The sequence below is a fragment of the Elephantulus edwardii genome, unplaced genomic scaffold (genome assembly GCF_000299155.1).
Source record: "Elephantulus edwardii isolate Elephantulus edwardi_28Jun2011 unplaced genomic scaffold, EleEdw1.0 scaffold00113, whole genome shotgun sequence".
Lineage (NCBI taxonomy): Eukaryota > Metazoa > Chordata > Mammalia > Macroscelidea > Macroscelididae > Elephantulus > Elephantulus edwardii.
The window spans coordinates 2,511,521-2,534,457 of record NW_006399863.1 but is presented as its reverse complement, the minus strand read 5'-3'; the positions used below and the strand labels follow the sequence as shown (position 1 = coordinate 2,534,457).

The window sequence follows — 22,937 nt, the reverse complement described above, 5'->3', positions numbered from 1 at the left end:
CCCAATACATGTTTTACTAGTTATCCTTCTATTTATTTACAATAATGGTCTTACATAATTTTTGTCTTTGTGAGGCTCAGTTAGTTCACTGAGCATAATATTTTCCTGGCTTAAGTTTTAAAGATTATCTCAAAACAATAGTTTGAAAAGTCTAGAGTCCATGAGAATTTGAAATGATGTTCTGCATTTCTTCCCTTTTGATCAGAATTCTTCTACAGAATCTTTGATCAAAGGAGTCCATAATAATAGCCAGGCACCATTTAGTTCTAATGGTCTCAGGACAAAGAAGGCAGTTGTTCATGGAAGCAACATTTAATAGCCTTTTATTCCTGACTCCTCTTCATTTGTTGCTCCTGGCAAAGAGGTCCCAGTTATTGTGTCTTGGATGCCTAATTGCAAGCTTTTAAAGCCCCTGACATTATGAAATGAACTAAGAGATGGAATAGATGCACTAAACATATTATGAGGCAGTTTTGTATGTTTTCTTGTTGTGGTGGTTTTGTTAGGTGCCATTTAGTCAACCACGACTCATAGTGACCTTGTGAACAAGAAGTCAGACCTTGCCCTAACAGCTTGGCCATCCTCAAGATCACAGCCGTGCTGGAGCCCATTGTTAACAGCCCCTGTGTCAATCCATCTTGGTGAGGTTTATAAAAAGAGTGTAGGTTGGTTTTGACAAGCACTGTGGCAATGGCACAATTAAAACAGACTTTCAAGGAATATTCAACCTGAATCCTTCTGATCAGATGGAGATTTTTGAAAGTATTTCTTTGAGTTTATTATGTTGAATTTGTTTTGTTTGTTTGTGTATAAAGGATGCTCATCTAGATGATAACATAATTATGATAAAAACAAAAGCAGGGAAATATGGGAAGCCAATACTAAATATTTGTAATAAACTGAATGCTATTTTAAAAAAAGTTTACTAACACTGGGTTGATTATTTTTTTTTTCAGGGGAAGGTAGAATAATCAGTTACTATTGCTGCATATCCAGGTTGGGTGGAGGGGTGGTTGAGGAGCCAGAAATCTTTTAAAACATTAGGGTTTGATATAAATACACTCACAACTACTAGCTTTTGGAGACAGAAGAACTGTGTGGGGTTTGTTTAATTTACTGATTAGTCACTAAGTTAGACTTGGGGTTTTGGTGTTTGTCATAGGATTTTTAAAGTTTTTTAAAATTATTGGGCCATCATTAAATGTGTACTGTGAACAAATTAATTTGTATAAAGGATTTTACCAAAGTCCACTATGTAAACACTACTCAAGTACAGACAGCATACGAAAATTTATCTGTTACTACATAAAGTATAAATAACAAGCATGGTGCTAAAAATCTACACCAATGTAACTAGGTGAGTGTTATATATTTAATTTTAAAATAAAACTAGTTTTGAGTTAAAAAAAAAATAAAGATCAAATTAAAAAAAAAGGAGTGTAGGCAGCATGAGGAGGGCCAGGTGTGACCTCTGCTAACTCCACAAGGGGGAACTACCCCTACCAACAGCATCCACAATGCAAAACCAGTTCCCTTTAGATCAGATGTCTGTCCACCCCGCCCCCGCATGCTCTTGCACCTCTTTCTGTTCATTCCAGCAGCAATCTGACTGCTCTACTGGGTCCAAAATTCATGGCAGTTGCTCACAGGCCACCACACAGAACCAAACTCATGGTTGTGGGATTCACTGGGGAAGATAGCAGGCTCTAAATTCAGGTTGGCAGCAGGATGTGAGCCTCAGTCCAGACATCTTCTCAAGCATGTTTGCAGGTCTTTTGACCTTGAGCCTCCTGGACTGGGTCAGAATCACAAAGTTGCCTTGCTCCTGCCAGTTACGGTGTCCTCTCTTAGCCCTTTGGCAAGTTTGTGTGAAGGCCTCTGATTCTGGCTCTGTGAGGCAGCAGTTCAGTTAGCTCTGTCTCAGGTGCATCTCTGATTTTCTGCTTTTGTGTAGATCTTGGTCTGCCTGGCCCAGGAATCTCTGGCTTTGAAGGATGCACACTGCTGCTGCTTCTTTGTTGGTGTTGAGATTTCCAATTTCTGCTGCTGAATCCTCCCAATTTAATAACTAGACTGACCAGTCCCTTTGTGGATAGACTAACACACCCTGTTTGCAAGTCCATCCCATCTGTATGGCAAAGTCAAAGTCTACCAATGGTTAAGAAAGCCATTTTAAACAATAAACCCATGACACCAGGAAGATCTTCCACTTTATATAGTTAGCCCTTGTTATCTGTCCTAACAGAACAGAAAGGAAATAATCCACAATAATGTAGTTATACACTATTCTATTTGCTTCTGCATTTACAGTGAATAGAAAGTGTTTTATTTCTCTGCGTGCTTACTTTAAACACAACAGTGATTCAGAAGGGCCTTTCCTATGTCTTTTTCAGTTGCTCCCTAAGATTCACTCGGTGCAAAACACCTGCCTAAGGTGGTCATTTTTTTCCAAATATTTCCTGGACTAAGGGAGCAGCTGAGGGTCTGAGGTGGAAATCCAGCATCAAAAACCTAAGCATCATCTCAGCAGAATAGTGACTAAACTTTTACTACATGTTGCAGATTAACAGAAACCATTGTACAACTTAACCAAAGAGTAGAATTCAACTGATTTGTTAACACCAAATTAAGCTTAGAATCCACTTTCTGTGCAGAACTCTGGGCATTGTCAATAGGCTAGCTTCCCTGCTAAGACAATAATTGTTTATCTGGTACTTGGAACAAATTTCATCAGATAATTGAGTCTTTAAGACATGGCTTTTGAAGCACTTAGAGGGAAGCACTTTTATTCTTGTTTCAGAGAAGGGAAAATCACAGCTCTACTTGTCGTGTACCAAACTTCCCTGCACAGTAGAGTCACCTGGGGTGCTTAAAAAATTCTTCAGGCCCAGGCCGCACTTTGGTTAGATGCCATCGAGTTGACATAACTCATAGACTCTGTGAAGAGCAGATCTGAACTTTGCTGTATCCTGCGCCATCCTTACAAGCTCCGGTAGTGTCAATTAAATCAGAACCTGGGCTTCTGCAGTAGTTTGTAAGCCCCGGGGTGATTCCAGAATACACAGCTAAGTTTGACAGCCACACTCCCTGGGCCTCGCTGCTCATATTGTGGTCCTTGGACCAACAGCACTGGCATCCACCTGGAAGCTTGGTAACCAGACCCACTGCCAATCACGTCAACTAAGCAGCCACATGCTGAGAGTGTGACTGTGCCCCATCGCGTTTTCAGTAGCGGATTTTTTGGAAGTAGAACACCAAATTTTTCTTCCAAGGTGTACCTGGGGGGACTTAAGCCTTAAGCCTTAAGTTTTTCATTTAGCCATCCAGGGATATGCAGAATTCAGGGCCCACTTAGACCTGCTGAATCAGGATCTGGATTTTAACACGGCTCCCTGATTATTTGTGTGCACCTTAAAGTTTGACAAGCCTTGCTGTAGAGTGCATTGCTTTATTGTATTTTGCTGTTCTTGGCAAAACAGGTATTGTCAGGATTATAAAATCATGATGCAATCATGGCACAACAGTTAAGTTCTTAGATCCTAACTGAAAAGTGGAGGCTTCAAATTCTTCCAGTGGCATCTGGAAGAAATACCTGGCTTTCTGAATCTGTAAAGATACAGTCTAGCGAAATCATACAGGAAGAGTTCTACTATGTCACACAGAGATGTTATAGTTTAGAATGGGCTCAATGGTACCCCTCAGAAATGATACAAAATCACTGAAGAACTAGACCTCCCTTAGACTGAACTTCCTAGGCAACCCTTGTCCCCAAGAACTCTAATTTCTCTACACTAAGGCTCAATGTCAAGAAGACAAAGATTCTCACCACTGGACCAATTGGCAGCATCAGGATGGATGGTGAAGAGATTGAGATTGTACACAGCTTTAGTTTGCTTGGCTCCACAGTCAACACTCTTGGCACCAGTAGCCAGGAAATTTAAAGGCACATTGCCATGGGAAAGTCTGCTATTAGGGACCTCTCCAAATTACTGAAGAGCAATGGTGTCTCTCTGGAGACTAAGGTACATCTGATACAGGCCATGGTCTTCGCAATCACTTGTTATGCATCAGAGAGTTGGACAATGACCAAGGAGGATAGAAGGAGAATTGATGCCTTTGAGCTGTGGTGCTGGAGAAGAGTATTGAGAGTACCATGGACTGCTAGGAAAACAAACAGATTCATCCTGGAAAGGGTTAAACCAGGTGGCTCCTTGGAGGCAAGGATTCTGAGGCTTTGTCTAACATACTTTGGACATGTTGTGAGGAGAGATCGGTCCTTAGAGAGGGTCATCATGCTTGGTAGGGTGGAGGGACAGTGCAGGAGGGGAAGGCCCTCTATGAGGTGAATTGATTCAGTGACTGGGGTAATCAGGATGGGAGTGTGAGAGACAGTGCGATTGGCACAGGACAGAGCAGAGTTAGAGTTTAGGGCTGTTGTACATAGGGTTGCTATGAGTCGCAAGCAACTCGACAGCACATAACAACAACAACAACAAATCTTGTGTACTAGGATTGAGAAGGCTGCTCCCACAGCATGAAGCCACCCAATTGTGAGGTGGCTAATATCATCAGAAAAGGGATTTTCAGAATCAGGAGTAAATTTGGTTCAAAAGTCATCGCTAACAACAGTAACAGTTGTCATCAAGTCAGTTTTGACTCAAAGCGATTTCTGGGAATACAGCTGTGTGCCGTGGAGTTTTCTTATTTTTGAAACAATATATAAGATTTATTCCCACAAATTTCAGAAACAAGCAGAATCCACCTAAGTGGGCAGAGTAGTGGTTCCTTTTGGGGAGATCATGACTGTGAAGTATGAACATTTCTGGGGTGCTGAAAATGTTCTATATTTGAGTCTTAGTTACATGGGTGTGTTAATTTTGTAAACATTAATTGAGCTATATGCTTCTGAAGTGTGCATTTCCTGTCTTTTAATAGAAGGGCCATCAGGGAATAAGGAAAATATTTTTTTAGAATGTAACCAATAGAAAGAACATTTCTTTCAAAGTCTCATTTATTCTCAATTTCAAAACCTAACATTTGGTTGTTAAGGATTCCACTCTTCCCCCACTTGTTTTCAGTCCACGTTGGAGACAAGACATCACAGAGCGCACTGAGGCGCCTGGCACAGCTGGCATCTGTCAGAGCACTGTCTCCCGGGGTTTCTGTTTCTCTATGCTTTCCTTCCATTTTTCTCTGAATTGCCTGACACAGCAGGCCCTCCAGACTGACTGTTGATGGCACATCAACATTGGTTCCTCTCCTTGATTTCCTGAGTGTCTGCTAATATTCTCCTGAAGACAGGCATCACGGGATTTAGCACATCTGGCGAATGATACCATCATGGAGCCTACACTGACTGTCTTCTGTGCTGGTTATTGGAGGGCTGAGGGCTGGGGCTGCGACTCTCTGCTTTCGAGGACCTAGAACCAGAAATACATTGAGTCACATGGAGTCAGAGTGAGAAGGGATCTTGGGTAAAGTACTTCTTGGACCCTGGGAGTTGTCTGATCTCCATATTTCCTTCTACTGTGACGTGTTGTTCTCAGTGCACAGAGAGAAAGGCCATCAGATGCTTTTTCAGATCTCAGATGCTCTCAACAAAACGTTTCTTTTGAGTTCAAACCAACTCATAGGTGACCCTCCAGCATATTTTTTGAGACACTAAATCACACAGGAGGAGATTGTCTATCCTCCTGTGGTGCCACTGATGGGTTCAGACAGCCAGAGAGGGTTGGCCCCATGACTCCTTACAGACAAGGCCCCCTAGTTCCCTGAAGAACACCAGTTAGAGGGACCTGTCTTGTTCTTCTGGAGTCAGACTGGAGGAAGCTGTGGTCTGTGGACTAATTGTTTCCTTGAGTTTTTTATTTCTTTGACTCTAATTTGTTACAGGGGATCACATCAAGGACACCATCCATGAAGAAAGCAAAAGATCACTACAAAGATAGGGAGGAAAGAAAATACCAAAATGGAGATCAGAAGAGACTCTGAAATTTGCACTGAAATAAAAAAGAAGCCAAAACAAAGAGAAGGAATACTGAAGTAAGAGAATGAAACAAGATTTCAGAGGGCACCTGGATAAGATGAAGCAGAATATTATGATGAAATATGCAAGGATTTGGAGTTTAAAAATCAAAAGGACGAATATACTTGGCATTTATTTCTTAAGCTGGAAGAACTGAAGAGCAAATTCAAGCCTTGAGTTGCATTACTGAATGATTCTACAAGCAAAACCTTGAATTATGCAGGAAGCATCAAAAGAAGTTGGAAAGAATACACAGAGTCACGGTACCAAAAAGATTTGGTGAATACGGAACCATTTAACACGTTGCTGCACACTTTTAAAATTGATGACCATGCTTAGAAACACATTTGCGGTCATTTGTAGCAACTTGTTAAGGAAGTAGCATATGCTCAAGAACCAATAATACTAAAGGAATAAGTCCAAGCTGTACTGAAGGCATTGGCAAAGAAATAAGGCCCCAGGAATTGATGGAATATTAATAGAAGTGTTTCAACAAACAAATGTAGCCCCGAGCATGCACATATTTCAACAAATTTGGAAGACCAGGACCCTGACTAACTAACTGGAAGAGATCCCTGTTTGTCTCCATTTTTTTTTAAAATTTTTATTGGGTTTTTTTGTGTGTGTACCGTCAAATCAGATCTGACTGGTACAGGAGGAGATTGCCCCTCCTTCTCCAGCAGAGCATCTGGTGGATTTGAACTTTGTGCCTCTGGGATTGCAGTGCAGCTTCTTGCCACTAGGCCACCAGAGCTGCCTTTATTTTTTAAAACAAATACAGCCAATAGAATGTGGAAATTATCGAATGATATCATTAATATCATATGCAAGTAAAATCTTGCAGAAGATTTTTTAAAATGACATCTACAGGTAACTACCAGAAAATCAAGCTGGATTCAGAGGAGGTCATATCATTCAGAATTAGATATATCATTACTAGAGTCAGATAGGTCCTGGCTGAAAGCAGAGAATACCAGAAAGATGTGTATCTGAGTTGAAAAAAAGACATTTGACTGTGTGGATCGTAATAAATTATGTCTAACATTAAGAATTGAAATCCTAGAGCACTTAATGATGCTCGTGATAAATGTATACACAGATCAAGAAGCTGTTATACAAACAAAACAAGGAGACAGTGCATGGTTCAAAATCAGGAAAGATGTGCATCAAGGTTATGGCTTTTCTCCATACCTATTTGTTCTGTATACTGAGCAATAATTTGAGAACCTGGGCTTTATGAGCAAGAGGGTGGGATCAGGATTAGAAGAAGACTTAAAAACCACCTGCTTTATGGACATGACACAACCTTGCTTGCAAAACATGAAGGCGGTGAAGCAACTACTGAAGACCACTGCCTTCAATATGCATTACATCTCGACATCATGATAGATGTAGAAAAGATTGAAGTTGTTAGCATTTTCATTGAAGTTATTAGCATTTTCATCTTGCTTGAACCCACCGTCAACACCCTTGTGCCAGCAATCAAGAAATCAAAAGACATTCTGCATTGGCAAAGTGCTGCCAAGGACCTCTCCAATGTCTGTCTTCCTTTCTTTAGTGATACTGTACAGATCATCTCTTTATTGTGTATTGTCTTTTCCTAATTCAATGTCATTTGTATTTTTGGCCTAGTTTTTTGTTTTTCCTACCTTCTGTCCTCTCCCATCCCTGGTAACTATCAAAGAATGTTTAGAAAGAAGAATTACACAGAAAGGTGTTTAAACTTTCCCTTAGCTTTCTATAGAGCCTCAGCAGCATTGCTTTTATAATGTTCCAAGGGTTTTGGTATGTTGTGTCCTCATTCTTATTTGTTTCTAAGAATTTTTTCCATGGAAAATTTCTGTCACCCAAAGAAAGCATGCAAGGAATTCAGATGGATTGACTTAGTGACTGAGGTAATGGGGTTAGGTGTGTCAGAGGCATTGAGATTGGCTCAAGATAGAGTGAGGTTCCGAGCTGAGGGTCACTATGAGTCATAAGCGACTCAATGGCACATAACAACAACATGACCCAAAGTCTCACCAGCCTTACTTTTCAGGATCATTCTGGTTGCATTCCTTCTAAGACTAATGTATTTGAATTTGAAAATCCATTTGAGAGCAATTCCACAGGGAAACAGACATCTTCCAGTTTAGAGACATTTGTGTTATAAATGTATACACACACACTCCCACCCTACCTTACTAATTCTAGCAAAACACTCAAGAGTATGGGTTGTTTGGCGTTTTCCTCCATTTTACCAGACAGCTGTCATTCACCCCTATTATATCATGATTTTGGCTTTTTAATGTCCATGCAGGAGTCATTTAGACCAAGTGGCAGGAGGCCTAGATTCTGGCCCTAGGTTGGTCATGAGCAATGTCTCCTCTCTCTAAGCCTCAGTGTCCTGATCTATAAAATAGGAAGCATGGAAGGGGTGAATGGATGCAAGAGTTTTGAAACCCCATCTAGTCCCAGAGCCCCAGGAGGGTGAGATCTTGTGTAATGGTTTCTAGCAGCAAAGTAGTGACACTTAGAGTGTTTAGGGAAGAGTGATACTCAAACAAGAGGAGGTTATTTTGGAGAGATTGAAGGCCCAGTTTGGGATTTGCCCTGAAAGAACTCCAGCCTCAAGGCTGGAAAAGGCTGTGTTTGGATTGGGATCTAGGAGTTCAAAGGCTGCTCACAGTGGGGGAAGCTGCTGCATTTGGAGCCTGTGCTCAGTGGGAAGCCGAGAACGTGCTGGACAGCTTCCCTGCATTTCCTGTCTTGGGTTTGGTTATGAGCATTTACTGAGTTAGCAGTTTTCCTGCACGGTCAATACTAAAGGAATTGAGGCGGGGGGCCTGCATTTTCAGAGATTTAATGTTCACATGGAAGAGTGATTCACCATCCATTGAACATGTATTGAGCTCTTCCTACAGGCTTCATCAGGTATTCTTGAGCACTAGTTATGTTCCAGGTGTTTTAATACAGCAGTGAGGAAGGTATAGGCCTCGAACCCACCCCCTCGAAAGCATTTGTGCTGAAAGACTGATGAGTGAAGGCCCAGGCAGGTAAACACAGGGCAGTACCTGGGGGGTTGAGGATGGCTGGGTGAGCGGACAGTTCAGATCTGAGGATAGAAGGATGTTTCCTAGAGAAGGTAATAGGTCTGAGGGGTGAGTAGGAGTTAACTACGGCAAGAGGCAGCACTCCAGGCAGAACAGCTTAAGGAGAAAGAGGGAAATAGCTCCATATGGTTGTGGGCTTCATCCAAATTAAGATGTCAGAGTCCAGTGGGAGAGAAGACTGTATAACCCTACTACAGGGCAGGTCATGACTGAGTTTTATAAGGGGAGAGGCAATAACAGTACTGGGAGTTTACAGAGGAGGTACGGACAGAGAGTAGTCAGAGGACCAGTACAGGTTTCCTGGATAAGGTGGGCCTTGTGATGTGCAGGAATGGAAACTGCTGAGGAGGGGCAGGCAAATCTTCTGGGGCCGTGGGAAGCAAATATCAGAGCAAAACAAGTGTGAGACCCCATACACTATGGGTAATAAACCCAGAAACGTAAGTTACAGCCAGAGGTAGGTTTAGAAGTGTGGTCTCCATTGGTAATGACATGTGGAACAAGCAAAGACGTTTGTGCACAAGAATTAGTGAATAACATTGAAATATGTTGCTTAAATTATAATTAATGAAAAGGAAATAGTCTTTCTTCAGTTCCCTGACCTCTAGGGTTTAAAAAAAAAAGCCCTTTCCCAGTCCGTAGTTTATTAATGACGTATTTCATTTGCTCACTGCCATTTCCCTTAGACCTAAAGCAATACACAGTAAATTGTGTTGAATGATAATTTTGTGGAAAATTATGAATTACTCTTAGTTTTGAACCAGCTGTTCATCACAGACTCTCAGAATGAAACTGCACCACAGTTATAAAATTATTCTTTATACGAATAATCTTTGCTTAAGAACATTTCCTTTTGAATTTGCTTACGTTCAAGTTATCTTAAAATTGTTTTATGTTCAAGTTATTTTGGAAATATTAAAAATCCTCTGTGTCAACAAAGGTGCTGTTTTTGACACTCTTGATCCCTCCAGCTAGTTTGTCCCATTGGGGCACTTAGGACAAATGAGAGTGGAGCCAGTTTTGTGTTTGTATTTTGTAGAACCTTTTGTTCTGAGTAACTTTGATGCTTACATGTTGAGTCAGTAAAGAAATAGCCAGTGAATGATTTTCTGGCACGGTAGTTCGAGACGTGGGCGTTTTGACCTATGGAGAGCATTTCTGTGCTCCCCTGCATGCCTCACCAGTCGGCCCAGAATGTCCTTAATGGAGGGCAGAGGTGAAATGCCAGTGAAGTCAGTGGACTGCCATTTGCTTCCAGAAATCTGGTGTGGTTTTATTTACTTACTGTCCTGAGGGGAAGTGGCAAAGTACAGATGTTGCTTTTTTGCAGGAAATGTAAAAGCACGTTTATTCTGATAATTTCTTAATACATTGAACTGTAGCAGACTTCCTCTGGTCATTGTCTTTAAAGGGGGAAACATTCTCATCATAAAAGAATACGAAAGGCGGGGAGGGGAGAAAAAAAAAAAAGAATATGAAAGGAAGGATGAACCCCACCCCCGTCAGTAAATAGGTACTGGGTGACTTCTCCTTGTAAAAACATGTTATTTTTCTAAAACAGTTTCCCCCCTCAACCCTAAAGCACTAGCTTGTATTTCCAGTATATAATTAAGCTAATCACGTCACTGTTGGTGAAAGCTAGGATTCCAGGAGGACTGGAGGTGGGTGAACTATCACGTGCAGCAGCATTAATGCTGCTCCAAGCTGACATTAGAACACAGTGTAGTCATGTGTTCATGTTATAATCTGGGGCGTGTATAGCATTCTTGGTTTAGGCCAGCTAGTTTACATGTTTGAGATCTTCCCATCAAGCATTTTTTTCTACATTATTAGTAATCAAGTACTGTAAGAAGGATTTCATTGGCAGGAATCACATGTTGACTTCATGGCTTCTCCCTGATATTTGCCTAACAATGTATTTCCAAATATCTTTGCAGAGATCGCCTTGCAACAGGTTTCCATGTTCTTCCGCTCGGAACCCAAGTGGGAGGTTGTAGAACCGTTGAAAGACATAGGTGAGAAACCTGCATGTCTGTCTGTTCTGTTACAAAAGAATAATGAGAAACCCCCAGAACAAAGGCTGCATAGTGGAGTGGACTTGGGGGGGGAGAGATTGTATAACAATAAAAGAATTTTTCTTTTACTTTTCAAAGTGAAGAATGAACTGGTAGTGGTGGAGGCGTGGGCAGGGAGAAAAGTGCAACAATGAATGAATGGAAATTCAAAGTCTCTGTAAATGTTCATTAAAATTAATAATAATAATAATTAAAGAAAAAAAAACCCACAGAGCTTGATCCTTAGGCTCGCTTTCTTATACATACCTCAAGAACACGCTTCTGTGAAAATGACTGCTTCTTATTTCGTCCTTACTGCTTGAAGCTGGAGCTCTTAACTTCGGGTCTCTGCTGTCATCAGAAAAGCAGGTCCTGGTCATTTTGCTTCTACCTGAATTTCTCCCAGTGTGCGTTACACACTGCATTATTTAAGGATTAGTAGGGACCAAGAGATTTTTTTTTTTGAAACTCTGTGAAATGCCTAGAGGGGAGGGAAGGAGGAAGATGTGCAAGAATGAATAAAATTCAAACTTTTCTGTAAACTTTCGTTAATATCATGATCTTAAAAACAATACCGTACTGTGACTTGGGTCAAGTGCTAAAAAAGGAAACAACTTTTAAAAAAGAAAAATAAGTACATAATGAATTTTAGCTGAAGCCCTACTTACTGGTAGTTTTGAATGGTAGTAATTTCCGCTTTCAGAATCACCATTCATGGGAGACAGGAAGGGAGAAAAATGTGCAACAATGAATGAATGAAAATCCAACTTTTCTGTAAACTTTCCTAAAAATCACAATGAAAAGAAAAAATTTATTATTTAAAAAGAAGAATCACCATTCTCTCATTTGACTTTTACGCTAAATCTGAACTGAAGGTACACTTAAGCTCTCTTCCTCCTATTTTGGAAGCAGGATTGGCATCCACTTCCTAAACAACATGCCTCCAGAAACTATGAACTTTGATAAATGTCGATAGTGGTAGAGGGGCTTTAGGTCTTTAGTTCAGTAAGTTCGCTATGAGTGGTGCTGCACTCAAAGACAATAAACAACAACAATTTTTACAAATAGAATAGTATCTTTTCTATACTATTATTACTGTAGTCTTTATCTTGCCAACATTACCAAGTGGTTGTTTAGTTGGTGCCTGTAGAGCTGTGGATAGTATTTCCAATCTTATTTTTTTTTCCCCAGTCTTATTTTTTAATAGTTACTTTGTCAATTGGTCGAAAAATTGTCTTACTATAAACATGTCTCTGCTTTGATGGCAGGTTGGAGGATAAGAAAGAAATATTTCTTGATGAAGATTAAAAATCAGCCAAAGGAATGGCTAGTGTTAAGCTGGGTAAGCCTCTTTTTTTTTTTTTTTTAAATTCCTTTTCATCTCTGGGATAAAATAAGATTATGAAAATATGTTTGACCAGAGTTAGGAAATTGTGTTATGCTCTCAAGTCTCAGTTGATTTTATACCAGCCCCCTCAGATCTGTATCTGTGGATAATAATTTTAAGGCACTCTGCTTAAGCATTTGGCTATATGTCATTAAAGATGGTGAGAAAAGATTGAAATTGTCAATTACTTCAGCTTACTTGGATCCGCAGTCAATACACTTGATCCTAGCGGTCAGGAGATCAGGCGAGGTACTGCACTGGGAATATCTATAGTCAAGGATCTCTTCAAATGGTTTTGGAGCAATGGTGTCACTTTGAGGGCTGGGGTGCACCTGATTTAGTCCACAATATTTTCAATCACTTGCTATGCATCTAAGAGCTAGAGAGTGACTGAAGGTGACAGAAGAAGCATTGATACCTTTGAACTGTGGTGTTAGAGAAGAGCGCTGGATATCCCAAACATATGTCTTAGAGTAGGTGCTGCCAGCATGCTCCTTGGAGGCAAAGATGATGAAACTTTGTCTCACATACTTTGGGCATGTTGCTTGAAGATGGACATCATACTTGAGAAGGTGGAGGGGCAGTAAAAGAAAGGAAGACCCTCAAGCAGGTGGATTGACACAGTGACTGCAGCAATGGGCTCAAGGGTGTTGGAGACTGAGGGTGGTACAGGATAGGACAGGGTTCAGACCTGTCGTTCACAGGGTTGCTAAGAGTTATACTTGACTTGACAGCACCTAACAACAACAGTACACATCTGGGAGTAAATGAGAACAGCTTTAAATAGTTTTCTGAAACCTCTTTAAAGGTGATTATTTTCCAGTTTATCTCCAAAGAAAATGCTTGCTCATTATTTTATGTCTTTTACATTGAGAATTTGAGTGGTGCATTTGGTTAATGAATTGGATAAAGTTGTAGCTGAATCCTATTATTTATGTTTGTACACCACTTTTCCAGAAAGAGAGAAAGATCTCTGGTGGCCTAGTCCATAGGGAGTTTCCCTGCTAACGGTTTGAATCCACCAATGTCTGTGATGAAAGATGGGCAGTCTCCTCCCATATACAACCTTAAAGCCCAATGGCAGTCAGCTCTGGTGGCCTAGTGGTAAGAAGCTGCCCTGCAAATCCCAATAGTGCCATTTGAGTCCACCAGCTGCTCCTTGAGAGAAGGATAGGCACTCTCCTCCCGTGCAAGTTACTGCCTCTGAAAACCTGCTGGCGGGTCAGCTAGGAGACAGTCCTCCCCGGCGGCAGACAACAATAACAAAACCTAGGGGAAGGGCTGCTGTGATTTGGTTCTCACTTGACAACAATGAGTTGTTGGGATTATTCTCCAGAATGGACTTAAGGGAGCAAGACTTAGACCTGAGTTTCATCTTTGGTTTGTAGTTATGTATTTCAACAAGTGAAATGACAGAAAAAGACTTGAACTTTTTCTTTTGATGATCAAGGCAGAACTCTGATATTTTTCCCATGTTTTCAGGCTGACCTTGGCCCTGACAAGTACCTGTCAGATAAAGATTTTCAGTGTTTAATCAAACTGCTTCCTTCCTGTTCGGTGAGTACAAGTCCTTTGGCTAACCTTGGTACTGGTGTGATTGTCATCACAGAATTACAATCTTTTCTTGTGGGTAAACATACAGAAGAGCTGGAAATCTCTGTAGATACATGGGAATGGAGTAAAAACATAGATGAAATCGTTTAGATTTGCAAGTAAGTACAAGTAGACCTGGGCTTACCTTGTGTATTCTGCCCTGTCAGAGGGACTGTGAATTTGAATGAGGCTTTGATTCTGTAGGAAGGTGTTGTGAACTTGGGAGAGAGACAAAGACCAGTCATACCTAAAAAATCTTTGATGTGGTGAACAATGTTAAGTTCTGGTGGCCTAGTGGCAAGAAGCTGCACTTCAGTCCCAAAGGTACATGGTACGAGGCCACCAGCTGCTCCATGGAAGAAGTATAGGCAATCTCCTCTCATACAACTAACTACCACTGAAAACCCAGTAGAGGGTCAGCTATGAGTTGGTTTTCACTCTAGCCGTATTTATCTTTTTTTAATCTAACACTGGTTCTCATAAATGACAAGCAATGATGTTCATGTGTCTAAACAAGTCATGAAATATATTAATGTATCATTTATGCAAAGCCTTTATATTTTAAATAAACATCAGGGTAGGAAACCAGCCGTTTCTCCAATCCTCCTCTTTTTGGGGATGTAGAGCTCTAGTGGTCTAGTGGGTAAAGAATTGTGTTGCCACCTCAAAGGCAGGTGGGTGGAATCCACCAGCTGCTCCACAGGAGGAAGAGGGACCATTTACTCTCGTGCATTTACAGCCTCCGAAAACCCACTGGAGGATAATCCAGGAGTCAGTTCCGACTTGATAGCAATGAGTTTGAGGTTGGTTTATTTGCTTGGGGAAGAGAGGGCTTTGAGGTCGTCAACTGAGAAGTTATGTATCTAGTCTAAGAAAACAATGAATACAGATTTAGAGAAATTGTGAGGGAAAGCTTAAAGAGCAGTTTTGCCGTCTGAGTTATATCTAATTGGTGAACTATTTGACTTAAAAGTTTTAGCATTATTTCTGCTAATGCTCTATTCTAACCCAAACCTTTGGTGTTGGGGTACTACATGAATGTGTTTCAAAATGTTTTTTGAGGGAAAAGCTAATCAGAGTAGGAAGTTAGGTTAGCATTGATGCTCATTATCCTTGGTCTGTGTGTGTGAAGATTCAAGAGCTGTCCCTAGGATTTCCAAAGCTGTACAGTTTTGAGGCTGACTGCGGCTACTTTCTCCCACAAGTTGCTATTGAGCTTGAACCACCAACCTTCACGTAGCAGCAGATGAATAACTATAGTACCACAGTTTGTTGTTCTTAAGGGCCGTTGAGTCAAGTGAACAGTTGATCTGGCCCCTGTCCTTTCCTATACCATCCTCATTATTTCAGACATACTCGAGCACATTACAGCAGTCACTGTGTCATCTTTCTATCGCCCACCCGCTACCTTCCCAAGCAAGAGTTCCCTCTCCAAAGAATAGCTTCCCCTAAGGACATGCTCAAAGTATGTGAGATGAGACAAAGCTTCCACACTTTGCATACAAGTGGTGGGTACTAATTGCAAAATAGCCCACCAAACAGAAATAAGAACCACAGAATTCCAATGTTACTTTTCTAAAAGTTGTTATATAATATACATTTTTAAAAATGTACAAATTATTTTAAATTCAGATCCCCCTCCCTTAAGGCTATACCTCAACATATTATCAATAACTATACTGCAGTGTAATTTTATATGGTTACCTACAATTGTTATTTGGCTGTATCTCCGTTTACTCAACAGTTGTTCTACTAGATATTTGGATTATTTCTAGAATTTTTTCTCATTTTATTTTCTCTTTAAAGCCATAGTGGGCAATCTTTAGCTTAACATCTTTACCCATCCTTGTTTTCTTAAGAAAGATACTTACAGCTAATTAATGAATTAAAATTTTGAACAGATACTTTGACACTATAAAAATATCTTGTTGCTCATCTAGCCTACCAGTTATAGCATTCACTGAGATTTTGTTTCTCTCAGTCATTTCTTCTACATCTTTTATTCTACCATAAGGAAATGCTTCTCTTTCGCGTCTTTTAATTATTAATTAATTTATATCAATATGGACTCAAGGATTTTTATTCCCTGAGTTTCTTTTTGGGTTGAGGAAAATGTTTAAAAGTAGATTATGATGAGAATCACAGGGAGGAAGTCAGAAGAGTGTGTATATATTGTGTGCTGTGTTGTAAAGCGAAATATACAGGAATGGTTGAATGGAAAACCAATTAGCTTTGTAAATTTTCATTCAAACTGCAATTTTTAAGAATGTGAAAATAATCTATCTGGTTTAGAGACAGCAGCATCTGGACTCCGCTAAACCCCACAGGGTTTAGAACATCAGCAGCACAAAGCTAACTTCCCTGAGGTCGCTTGCACCTTCTTCCCTCAGGCTAACACCACCTTTCTCTCCAAGGGCTCTTACCACTCTACCACTCAGCTCAGTAATCTATTGCAGTGGCTACATAGAACTCACAGGTTATACTGATAGTTATCGTGTTTATTAGGGAAATAACAGCTTCCAATTCAGGTTGGAAACGCTAAGGATACAGTTCTTCCATCAGGCAGCATCTTCTCAAGCATATTCAAAGGCAGACCTTTCTCTGATCCTCGAATTCTCTACCTTGGCCTCTGCAAGTTATGTGGTCCCTCCTTCTCCTCACCCCCACCCTGGCTCACCACCAGTAAGCCTAGACCAAAGCCGTTGACTCTGGCTCTGGGAGCAGCGGCTCCCACTCAGCTCTGTCTCACATGGGTCTCTGGTTCTCTACCCAGCTCTGGCGCTGCCGCTCCTAGTAGTCTTGACTCCTGCTCTGTCTCCTACAGGAATCTCTGGCCCAAAGGACATGCTGCACTCTCTGCTTCTCTTTTCTTGATGATAGTGAGATTCTAGTTCCTATCAGTGGTATAGCACAAAGAGGAAAAGAAAAAAAATTTAAAAAGATATTCTGTTAACAAAAGAAAAAGCATGTAAATGACAGGATTTTCAACAGATTGGAGCCATGTATTTGGAGACTTGGAAGACTTGAGAGCTGTTTAAGGAGCTGGATGAATGATATTGGATTATTACTAGGGCAGTGCAGAGAGATACAGTGAAAGTGGCATAGTAAAATGACCATCTTTGAGGTTGGGCACCATCGTTTTCTACTCTGCCGCAAATCAAGAGATTTGGCTACTGTGCAACTCTCAGCATGCATACTGCCTGTGTTTTCTATGAGGGAGAAAAGTTTCTAACAGGGTGTCAGCCTTTAATTTTTCCTATGCTGGTTTTTGTTCTGGTACACCTACATTTTATAAATTCCAATCTGTTCTGCTTTTTCTTTGACAGTACTGACTGAAATAGGAAGAATTTGTTTGAAGGCCTAGTTCCCATAAGTAACTAGCTATACTAATACAAATACAAATTTCATTGTAATGGTGGCATCCAATAATATCAAGTAATCCACAACCATTAAACATGGAAAAGATGTTGACAGGAAATAATGAAACATAGCATTCAAAACTCCATGATTCTAGTATATACTCTACTAAAATTTTGTGTGTGTACATATAGATAGAAAGAAGATACGTGAGTAGATGAATAGGTAGATGGGGGTCACTGTGTCACAGTGCAGTGGTAATGCATAGCCAAGGAAGACTTGGGAGGGAAACCAATTCCTGTATCACCCTGATTTCAAGTCTTTGTTTTCCTTTCCTTTTTTTTTTAAAGAGATATAGCAAGATGATTGCACAATGTTATGAAAACCATTATGCTTTATACTTTAAATGGGTGAATTATAATGGTCTATGAACTTTATCTCAATGTTGTTGTTGGTGTTAATTACCATCGAGTTGAGCACAATTCATAGTGACCCTGTGAACAAAAGGCCTGAAACCGTTCTATAACTATCGTCCTTCCTAGAATTTCCAGAGGCTTGCTGTTTGGGAAGTGGATGCCACTCCTGCAATAAAGTTATTAAAAAAGTCACCAACAGCCATTTTGGTGTGATGATCAGGAGATAATTCATGTTCATTTACTGTCTTTTCACAGACACAGTCTTCCACCTTTTCTCCATAAACAGTTTCGCCCATGTGGATTTGAGTTTTCATGATACAATACTCTGAGCATTGGGCATTGTAGTACTTGTCCAGAGCCAGTTTGTTCATGTAACCAAACTCCCAGGTCGTATAAGGACTTTCCTTTCAGTCACTAAAAGATCTGTCTTTTCCTCACCCTCACTTGGTTGACGTCACTGTCCCTTCAGGAGGTCACCATGAGTCATCACAGCAGACTCATTTGGAAAGATGAGGACAGTCACGCTCAGCCTTGGGAAAGACTGAAAGATGCCAGAAGACGCTGCTTTTGCTTGTCTTCTGTCTGTCATGCTCCCCGACTTGGCACCACCAGCCGTGTGGAATGTTAGGCAAAGCTGTGAGCGAGACAGATTTCACTCTCATCCCCACTTGGCTGCCTGCAATTTGACTATCTCACCATCTCACAGAGGCAGAATATTAAAGCCACTGTTCCAAAAGCTCAGCTCCCCTTCTCTCCCGCCATACTTTGCGTAACTGTGAGAACACACACGTAACCATCACGTTAGTTACTCACCACATTAGTAACCTAATTCCTTCAGTCAGTATAGTTTTTGTTTACTTGCCTCATCTCAAAAACAAGATGTTAGTTAATCATCTAAGAACTTGAAAATGCCATGTGTTTATGTGTCATCGCCACAGCTGAATACAACTAAATTTGACTCTCAGTAGTCAGACACTGGATCTAAAAAGACCTAGATAATGTACACAGCTAATTTTTCAGCACAAATAAGACTTATCACTTTTTTTAAAAAAAGAGATCTCACCTACAACCAGGAGAAGATAAAGTAGATGAATGGGATCTTCTAAGACTCAAATCCCTATGCACATCCAAAAACTTCTCCAACAGGGTAAAAAGGAAAGCCACTGACTGGGAAAAAGTATTTGGTAATGACATATCAGATAAGGGACTTATATCCAGAATTTATAAAATACTTGAACACCACAACAAGATAAAGATAAATAATACAATAGAAAAATGGGCACAGGATATGAACAGACACTTCACCAAAGAAGACATTCAGATGGCTAACAAGAACATGAAGAAATGTTCAAAATCCCTAGCTCTAAGGGAGATGCAAATTAAAACAACTATGAGATACCATCTCACCCCAGTCAGAATAGCAAAATTTAACAGAACAGCAAGCAACAAATGCTGGTGAGGTTGTGGAGAAACTGGAACCCTTATTCACTGTTGGTGGGAGTGTAAAATGGTGCAACCACTGTGGAAGGCGGTATGACGCTTTCTCAAAAAGTTGCAAATAGAGATACCATTTGACCCAGCAATTCCACTACTGGGAATATACCCCAAAGAGACCATAAGTGACATCCAAGCAGATATATGCACACCCATGTTTATTGCAGCTTTGTTCACAATAGCAAGGAGTTGGAAACAACCTAAGTGTCCATCAACAAACGAATGGATAGAGAAGCTGTGGTATATTCACATGATGAAATACTATGCTGCAATGAAAAACAAGGAACTCATGCAACATTATTCAAAATGGGTGACTCTGGAGGACATTATGCTGAGTGAAGTATCTCAGTCACAAAAGGACAAATACTGCATGGTGCCACTGTTGTAAAACAGGACTGACCTTGGGGTTGGGAAGAGACTGAGAAAGATGGGTTCAATAATGTATACTGCATTGAAACAGATGAGGGAGAAAACTGTTTAAAAGGGATATGTGATTGAGTATTTTTGTCATGACAGGAGTCCAGAGCGAAGGTTGCATAGTGGAGTGGACCTGGGGGAGGGATTGTAAAACAATGAAAGAATTTTTCTTTTACTTTTCCAAGAGGGGAGTATACTAAGGGCGAGGGTTGGGAGGGGAGAAAAGTGCAATAATGAATGACCAAATCCAAAATCTCTGTAAATTTTTCTGAAATTAATAAGAAATTTAAATTAAAAAAAAAGAGAGAGACCTAGATGCTGATAGGAATAAATGTGAATTTCCTTTTTGTTTTGGCAGCACCCTTACATCTATCGAGTCACCTTTGCCACAACTAATGAATCCTCAGCATTGCTAATTAGGATGTTTCATGAAAAAGGAACTCTGAAGGACCTGATCTATAAGGTACTTGTGGTACAAGTTCATGCTCTTAAAGAGGTTCTCACATTCCTTTCAAAATCATGATTGATGTTTGATCTCCCAGGAGCTCAGGTGGCCTAGTCTGTAGGGAATTGTGCTCCCAAAGGTGACATCTTTCTTGACAATTGGAATCCACCAGCATCTCCCGTGCAGATTACAGCCTCTGAAAATAAGGTCTAGAAATTAGACCCTAAGGAGTCCGGAATTTATTTTTATTTTAACAATAAATAACCAAAGTTCTTTTGGTTAAGAAACATCCTTTTTCTGAGCATGAGACAAGGTCGAGCCTTTAATGACCAAGACCATTCTATTGTAGGCTGTTCATCGTGGGTCCGTTTTTATGTTTGTGATCTTTACTTAACAAAGCAATAGTGAAGAATTCTAATCGGAAGCAAAACTTTGAGAGTGCGTCCAAAGTCAAGACCAGGCACATCTTCCCTGAGCTAGAGAAGGAATAGAAATCAGGTCACTATCTTTTTTATCAGTCGCACAGACTGTTGTATTTAAAACTCACATCCCGTAGGCTGGTCATGCCTAAGCTCCTGGTCTCTCTGAAGACCTGCCAGTCCAGGCAGCCCCCATGCCAGGGTCAGGCCTCTGCTGCTTTTGCATGTTCTCTTTGTTCTTTTCCAAAGGCAAAACCAAAAGACCCGTTCCTGAAGAAATACTGCAACCCTAAGAAGATTCAGGGCCTTGAGCTCCAACAGATAAAGACATATGGGCGGCAGATATTAGAGGTAAGAGAGGATTTATTTCTTTTTTATTTCACCTAGCATTACAATATTCTTTTGGTTGTTTTCAAACTTAAGTTGTCTGATTACTCATGAACTACAACAGCCTTGCCTTATTTTATTCGGGAAAAGATGGAGTACTGCGAGAGTTAAGTCATGAGTTAGATCTATAAAATTCCAAAGCTTTTAGCTCTTGGAGTTGAGTGTCTGACTTTTAGGAATGTTGCTGCGTGGGTACCATTTTTGTGTTATCTTTGATTTTTTTTTTCATCTTTGTGCCAACATTCTTGAGTTGGTTATACCGTACAAACCACATGGCTCCCTTATGGAAGTGTAGCTGGTACTGATATGTCCATAACCCTCTCCACATCACCTCTGCATCAGTGTTTTAGCTGCTGCGATGGTTCAGCCTGTCACTGAAACAACTTAAGCTTTGCCATATGTATTTGTTTTTGTTGTTGTTATGTGCCGTTGAGTCGCCTGCAACTCATAACAACCCTCTACAACAGCCCTAAACTCTGCTCTATCCTGGGCCAATCTTATTGTCACTGACAAATCTACCCCCATTACCCTAGTCCTGAATCAATCCATCTCCCCGAGGGTCTTCCTCTCTTGTACTGTCCCTCCAGCCTCCCAAGCATGACGTCTGTCTCCAAGAACTGGTCTCTCCTTGCAACATGTCCAAAGTATGTTAGACGGAGCTTCAGAATCCTTGCCTCCAAGGAGCAGCCTGTCTTCAGCCTCTCTAAGATGAACTTGTTTGTTCACCTAGCAGTCCATGGTATATTCAGTACTCTTTTCCAGCACTAAAGCTCAAAGGCATCAATTCTCCTATCATCTTTAGTCATCGTCCAGCTTTCTGGTGCATAACAAGTAATTGCAAAGACCATGGCCTGTTATCAGGCGCACCTTAGTCTCCAGACTGACATTGTATCAACAACAAAACTTAGGGGAAAAAATAAGCACATCCCTCTAGTGTTACACATATTTAACAGTTTATAATTTTTTTTGTTTTTACAAACACTAATAGGATTTTATTCAAACACAGACAGGGATAATAATCTTCAAAGTTAGATAAAAAACAATAAGTTAAAAGCATGGTTAGAATTTCAGGCAATCAGATAAAAAGTTAAAGGAGGTATCACCTCCCTCCTACCAATTAATCCGTTATAACATAAAAATAATTTATACACATAAAAATTCTATTCTTAAGCAATGACCTAGAGGTGGCCTTAAGATTTTGTCTACTATGCATGATGCAAACAATATACAAACCTGTCCCACTACCCCCACCTTACGGCAAAATGGCTCATCCTTAGAAAGTATGTGGGTTGCATCAAGGACAGTGTGAGCAGTTTCTCAACAGAAAGATGTCTGCTTGGTCAGAAGATGAGTGGGCCAGCTAGCTGCTGCAATCCATTTTGTTTCTACTTTGCTGATTGCCAGCACCAGCAAGAAATGCCGAGTGTCGCCCTTATTCAGACCATTCCCTCAGCACTGACGGAAAAACTGAAGTCTTGGTGGGTGGACCCTGGGTTGGGTGTGAAGTTCCTCCAGTCTGGGCTGACTGATCTTAAGCTGCCAATGGACTGGACAGGTGATGGTCTCAGTGTTGCAACAGCCCTGGGGCCTCCCACAATCGGGCAAGGTTGAGCGAGCATGGTTGGCAGGACAGTTTATAAAATTATCAGTATGTAATATGACTTTGATTTCATCCCACCTGAATTTCAGAATCATCTCAGGAACAGGTTTGAGGCCTTGAACAACTAATGAGCGAAGACCAGATGAGTGTGGGAGGATGTCAAATGTATCATCCAGGAAGAGTGCAAACGGTCATTACAAAGACAGAAGAGGAAGAAAAGACCAAAATGGATGTCAGAAGAAACTCTGAAG

The 22,937-nt window shown here is 40.6% G+C and overlaps 1 protein-coding gene across 7 annotated transcripts in view; it reads left to right on the top strand.

Moving 5' to 3' along the window:
• PXK (PX domain containing serine/threonine kinase) overlaps positions 1-22,937 on the top strand; it is a 110,285-nt gene that overhangs the window by 55,942 nt on the left and 31,406 nt on the right. For all 7 annotated transcript variants that reach the window (XM_006892199.1, XM_006892198.1, XM_006892197.1 and 4 more), the window contains 5 exons: positions 11,055-11,132; positions 12,440-12,513; positions 14,041-14,115; positions 20,194-20,298; positions 20,949-21,050. In XM_006892199.1, the coding sequence (XP_006892261.1) occupies positions 11,055-11,132; positions 12,440-12,513; positions 14,041-14,115; positions 20,194-20,298; positions 20,949-21,050 (434 nt within the window). The remainder of the gene's footprint in view (positions 1-11,054; positions 11,133-12,439; positions 12,514-14,040; positions 14,116-20,193; positions 20,299-20,948; positions 21,051-22,937) is intronic.